Consider the following 7,150-nt stretch of genomic DNA (forward strand, 5'->3'; position numbering starts at 1 on the left):
TGATAATTTTTTATCTTTCTTTTCGGCAAAAACCAAAGGACAATATTAATATAATATTCTCTCTATTACGATTTTTGTTTTCATACTTTTATTTTAAGAACGACATTTAAATTTAAATGCCCCCAAAGTGAATTGTTTTAAATATTTTCTCTATGAGAAATCAAATCGTAATCTGTTTTGCGAGTTAACTGCTGATAACTGCTATGTTATCATGAGCAGTTGAAATAAGGCTTGTTACTGTCAGTGAATATATTCAATAATATCCTCTCATTTTCCGAACACCACATATTCTCATTGACGTCATAAGCCTGTTAACGCTAAACGCATTATTCGCTCAGAAGAATTCCAAGTTTGTTCCCCCTCCACATCAATTTCTTCAACTACTCTAACTTTACATTCATAAATCCTTCTTTGCAGAGTATTTACTCATCGATTTTAGTTCCCAAACAATAGGGTTCGAACAGATCAGTTACTGATCCTACGAGACTGAAATTTCACGACTGATTCGCTCAAACATATGTAGGTGAACGTGTATCTCTCAATTATCAGACCAGATAGAGAAAGCACGAATGTAAGAACGAACTGATAGGTTAATGTGAGTGGACGTTACACGGTGGGCAAGGTATTTCTATTGGTTTGCTGAGCAAAATTTTAATAGATTATTCTAATCTTTTATTATTTAAAAAATATGCATGCACTAGAAAATTCTGTATACCAAATGATACAGGTTCGTTGAACCACAAGTCAAACTGATTTAACGAACCACAAATCAGAATGGTTTAATAAACCACAAATCAGACAGATTCATGAACCACATTATCCGACTGGTTTAAAGAAGCACAAATCAGACTTATTTAATAAACTGTAAGTCAGGCAGATTCTTGACCCACATTATCAAACAAAGTAACAACGTTAATAACTAAGAATTCACAAGTAAAAACAAGAATCTGTAGGATATGTGACATTTAATGAACAAATATAAACTTAAACTTAGTTCTAAAGCCATCAATTCACAAGATCCATTTCATTATAACGAAAAGGTTGGATTACAGTAAAGACTACCAAGTGATTCTTTATATCAAAGAAGTGTAAAAAAAATTGTAAAGAAAACAAAATTAGAATGTTGGAATGGAGCACCACAAAGTAAGGAAACAAGGTACGAATGGACGGGATAACATTACCTCACTTAGTGGTTTTTAACACAGTGCAACCTCAGAGTGGGTGTGGCTATATACACCTTTCATTTAGTTTGAAGAATTACCAATTTACAAAAACCACATAAAGTAGGAATGGGTAGAACGATGGACACATCCACTTTGAGGTTGCATGGTGTTAGAAACCACCATTTGTTGTAATGTTTACCCACCTATTACTATCTTGTTTCCTTACTTTTTGGTGCTCCCCTTCCTACTTCCTAATTTATTTATTTAAAAATTGTTTACGCTTGTCTCATAGCTTTTTTGATACTAAGTCTCGAGAATGACTGGGATCTAGATCTAGGTCTATCGTTTTTGTAGCTTTTCTTACAGTTATCTCTCATCATTTCCTGTTTTTTGCTGATATCTTTGCTATAATGTTTCCATCTTGCCATGATGGCAGCCTTTTCTTTGGCTGGATTAATGGCTAAGACTTGTTTCACATATTTAACATCACTGTTTCTAACTTTATCTCCATTCTTCCAGTAATGCTCTTTGCTGGGTCAAAGACTTTTCAAGGTTATCAACATAATATTTGCTCATTTTCCCTCGTTTTGTTTCATTGAAAGGGATATTTTAAATATCGCACTGTTTTAAGTGCAACGTTAGATGTCAATAGGTTACAACTAGTTTGAAAACAATATAGAAGTAAATTATGCAACTAATCATTACTGTTTTCTGTCCAGAGCACTTTAGCAAAGCCGTATCAGACTTTGGTAATGGTATCATTCCTCCTCATATATGAGACACTCTGACTGCAATGATAGAATTGCTTTCTCCAACACGGAACCCTCGAGTCAGATGTATAGAACTGAAAAGTTCACTTTCAAAGGCTAGAACGTAGTTAGAACTTAGATCTAGATAATCTATATGGTCCACTTTTTTATATAGCTGATACAGCTGAAGGTTGATCACGTAGCGCGTGCGCATAAGCAAGCGTGCACATGCACGTGATATGAGGGCGGGTTGTTACTTGGAAACTCACAGAGCGTGCTCGTAATCATAGAATATGACTACCAGTGTATCGTTAGCTCGTTAGTAGTGTTGCAAAATGCTTATTTTATTACTTGTTATTACCAAGGTTATAAATAAAACTAAGAAAAACATTTTTAGCCAAGGTAGCGTAATTCAGTCATGTGTATTTAGATTTGCAAAATGTAAAGGCAAAAGAGAGCTATGCCTTTCCAACAACGTTAGTCAGTCAGATTGACAAATCTGTGATTTTGTGAAATTTTAGTTTTTACTCTGTCGACTTTCTCAAGTGCTTTGGTGGCTTGTTACTCTGCAGTTGGTTTGTTTACTATTCAACAGTGAGTGTAAAGTGCTTAGAAAGTTATGTTTATATCCTGCTTGCAGTGTGTTTGAGATTTTAATTTGTATTGCACGTATTGAACAACTGACCCATTCCTAGTATACGTACTACCTTACTTTTGATACCACTAAAACCGTGGACAAAGATCGGATTTTTGGATTTTGAGTGCAACAGTTATGGCTTTATTGAAACATGGAATCTGTTTTATAGATTGTAGCAAAATGTAGCGTCAATAATTCGAATTTTCCTCTCTTTTCATTGTATGATCATATTTCTTCTCAATGATTTATTCCTACAAAGACCGATTTTCAGTTTAAGCCTGTAGATTACTTCATGAATATCAATGTTGTTCGCTTAAAAAAAAAGGCTTAACGTTCCATTTTGTTACATTCAGTTTTCCTGAACTTTTCTTAATACTGTAAAACATGTTACGTATTTCCATATTCAGTTTGTAGCCTTATTCAACACGGTTCAGCGGTTACAAATAATCGCACGGGATGTATTATTTACTGATTTCTGATAGAATTACAAAAAAAAAGAAAACTTCTATGACAAATTTTATTTTAACTTTCACATCCCAAGTTCCTCCCATGATCTGGACGAGCGAAGAAGTGGTGGGGACGAGTGTAGGAGCAGCTGTTACACTGGAATGCCACCTTGAGTGCTATCCTCCTTCGGTTTCTTACTGGACGAAGAACAGAGATACGTTGGTGATTGCGGACTCCAAACGAGACGTGATGACGGTGGAAGTTGGACTCTATAAAGTTGAGATGAGGTTAAGGCTGCGTAACGTGAGCCATGACGATTTCGGTTCTTATATCTGTCATGCCAAGAGCTCCCTGGGAGAGGCGGAAGCCTCGATCAAACTTCATGGTGAGTTTCATTATAATTAAGTTAACCATAATTAGATCCATGACTGCTCTTCAGTCTGGTTCATATCACAACTGTTTTTGTGTTTTAATTTAACCCTGCTGTACGTTGTTAAGAACGATTAAACGATGCTCGTGGACTTTGTCTGATATCAATTCTGCAGAACTTTTTGATACTTTGTTTCTTGTTAAGCATCTCTACAAGATGATCGATATCATTGCTAGAACTTTCTAATCAGCTCTGAAATTACGCCAACAACTCCGTAATTGCAATAATCAAATGTAATGAGAAATAAACAGTAGCTCTATGGAAACAAGCCAGTATAGGAAATACTTGTAGGTAACATAGTGTCACCATGAATGTACTGCTCGTGACAAGGTGTCTGATGTCTGGTAGGAAGACATACAAACCCTTGTTAGTGACAAAGTGTCTGATGTCTGGTAGGAAGACATACAAACCCTTGTTAGTGACAAGGTGTTTGATGTGTGGTAGGAACACACACAAACCCTTGTTCGTAACAAGGTGTCTGATGTCTGGTAGTAACACACACAAACCCTTGTTCGTGACAAAGTGTCTGATGTCTGGTATGAACACACACAAACCCCCAAAGTTTTCCTATTGTTCGTGACAAAGTGTCTGATGTCTGGTAGGAACACACACAAATCCTTGTTCGTGACAAGGTGTTTGATATCTGGTAGGAACACACACAAATCCTTGTTCGTGACAAGGTGTCTGATATCTGGTAGGAACACGATGTTACTTAGAATTAAATAATGGAAACAGTCATTATTTTCATTTTGAGAACTTGAAATTCTGGAGGTTTCCTATAAATTTTGTAAATACAATATAAAACAGGTAAAAAGTGGATTTAAAATTAAGTATAGGAGGTGTTAGCGTTCCACCCAACTTAACCCTACGTCTTAACAATGCCAGGTTAACTCTTATCATACCGGGTTAACTCTAATGATACATAGTTAACACTGATGAAAATCCTAATGATTTGGGGTTAACTTAGGTGACAATTCTAATAAAGTAGGGTTAACTCTAGTGAACATTTTAACACCGTAGGATTAATTCAGGTGGACATTCTGATAATGTAGGGTTAACTCATATGAACATCCTAATGATGTAGGGTTAACTCTGGTGAACATTCTAAAGATGCAGGATTAACTCAGGTTAACATCTTATTGATGTAGGAGCACTCAGGTTACTTCTCCATAACGACATTAATCCAAAATAGTTTGGAGTCGGGTGGTATTTTTGGAAACCAAGAAATTTTACACCCAGGTGGCTGGGCCAGACGATAACAATATAGGACGAACGTGTTCAGCAACTGGGATTCGAACTCTCAACCCTAACCACCAGGCCATGCCAGGTCCGTAAATTACAATTTAATCGCTAAGAAGTAAAGACGTTGCGGTGTCTACTATTCGTAAATATTTTACCTGTTCTACACTTAAAACGAAACGTTTATCAGACTGAAATGTCATACCAAATTAATGGCTTAAAAATAAAAAAAACTCCCACGATTGGATTCACTTAGTTAAACTAAAGAATGAAACGGTGTGTGTAGCATAAAAACATGTACCTGTAAGAGAAACGTGGTTTGCTTCGGTAAATATATTTCAGTTGCTAGGTTACCACTGTATATATAATTATAGAAACTTTAATATCAATAACGAAAGTCACTACAGCGGTATGACGTTATCGCTGTAGCATAATGCTAGGGCTTTGGTGATACTTGTTTACAGGTATAAACACACCTGTTACACGTATGGAAAACACGCGAATTATTAAGAATTCGTTTGTATAAACTTCAGGTTAAGAAATGTATGAATACAGTAAGAGTCGTAGTGTATCGTTTCGCTTACTCGTACACATTGAAATACTAACTCTATATTCTGTCTGATATTTCATGAACATTTGTGATAAAATACCGTATAACGAATTACGTAGTGTTTTCAATCAAAGAGAAAAATGTTATGTTTTTAATATAATTCCCAGTATCACGAGCTTAGAACGACGAATTCCTCTCTCTCCTGTTTATTTGATAATGCTATGGATGTCTATCAGACAAATGCACATATCGTGTTCTATACGAAAAGTTGGTATAAAAATAAATATACATAAACAAATAATATGCTCTAATAAATGAATTTGTACAAAAGAAGTAGAGCCCATAAGACGACAAAAACGTTCTCGGTTTAGATCCATCTGTAAGTTTAGCAGAGAAACAGAAACTGAGATAATACAATAAACATCTGAATCGGTACATTGAAACGGTGTACCGTTTCAGTAGTTTCTAACTATTATTTTCTGGATGTAAACTAGTTACATTTTTAAAGATTTGGTTTTTAGGAATGAACATTCTTCGATCTGTGGGTAATTAGAAAGAAAGAACAAAAAAGCTACGAACAGGAGAAAGCGTGTGATCCATTACTTAAATCAATAGAGTATCTTATCTTCGAGATGCTGGAACTTGTTGAAGTCAAAGTTAACTAGTCCGTATGTGTTGTTGAAAATAAGGCTAGTTAGACTATTCTACTGTCACTTAATGTGGAATCAAGGCTAACTAGTGTATTTCAATGTCGTTTAATGTGAAGTCAAGGCTAACTGGACTATTGTACTGATATTAATATTGAGTTAAGGCTAATTAGACTATTGTACTGTCACTTAATATTGGGTTAAGGCTAATTAGACTATTGTACTGACACTTAATATTGAGTTAAGGCTAATTAGACTATTGTACTGACACTTAATATTGAGTTGAGGCTAATTAGACTATTGTACTGTCACTTAATATTGAGTTAAGGCTAATTAGACTATTGTACTGTCACTTAATATTGAGTTAAGGCTAATTAGACTATTGCACTGTCACTTAATATTGAGTTAAGGCTAATTAGATTATTGTACTGTCACTTAATATTGGGTTAAGGCTAATTAGACTATTGTACTGTCACTTAATATGGAGTTAAGGCTAATTAGACTATTGTACTGTCACTTAATATTGGGTTAAGGCTAATTAGACTATTGTACTGACACTTAATATTGAGTTAAGACTAATTAGACTATTGTACTGACACTTAATATTGAGTTAAGGCTAATGAGACTATTGTACTGACACTTAATATTGAGTTAAGGCTAATTAGACTATTGTACTGTCACTTAATATTGAGTTAAGGCTAATTAGACTATTGTACTGACACTTAATATTGGGTTAAGGCTAATTAGACTATAGTACTGACCCTTAATATTGAGTTAAGGCTAAGTAGACTATTGTACTCTCACTTAATATGGAATCAAGGCTAACTGGACTATTGTACTGATATTAATATTGAATTAAGGCTAATTAGACTATTGTACTCTCACTTAATATGGAATCAAGGCTAACTGGACTATTGTACTGATATTAATATTGAATTAAGGCTAATTAGACTATTGTACTCTCACTTAATATGGAATCAAGGCTAACTAGAATACTTTTGTTGTCAATTAACTTGAAAATGTCAAGGCTAACTAGGATACTTGTGTTGTCATTTAAACTTGAAAATGTCAAGGTTACCTAGGATACTTGTGTTGTCATTTAACTTGAAATGTCAAGGTTACCTAGGATACTTGTGTTGTCATTTAACTTGAAAATGTCAAGGTTACCTAGGATACTTGTGTTGTCATTTAACTTGAAAATGTCAAGGTTACCTAGGATACTTTTGTTGTCACTTAACTTGTTGTCATTTAACTTCATAATGTCAAGGTTACCTAGGATACTTGTGTT

The 7,150-nt window shown here is 34.7% G+C and overlaps 1 protein-coding gene across 3 annotated transcripts in view; it reads left to right on the forward strand.

Annotated features, from left to right (window-relative positions):
- LOC106469804 (lachesin-like) overlaps positions 1–7,150 on the forward strand; it is a 34,223-nt gene that overhangs the window by 19,331 nt on the left and 7,742 nt on the right. For 2 of the 3 annotated variants that reach the window (XM_022398364.1, XM_022398365.1), the window contains exon 5: positions 3,091–3,381. In XM_022398364.1, coding sequence (XP_022254072.1) covers positions 3,091–3,381 — 291 coding nt within the window. Of the gene's footprint in view, positions 1–3,090; positions 3,534–7,150 lie in introns of those variants that run through there. The other variant, XM_013930314.2, reaches the window with a different exon arrangement.

Source organism: Limulus polyphemus, unplaced genomic scaffold (assembly GCF_000517525.1).
Source record: "Limulus polyphemus unplaced genomic scaffold, Limulus_polyphemus-2.1.2 Scaffold3663, whole genome shotgun sequence".
Taxonomy (NCBI): domain Eukaryota; kingdom Metazoa; phylum Arthropoda; class Merostomata; order Xiphosura; family Limulidae; genus Limulus; species Limulus polyphemus.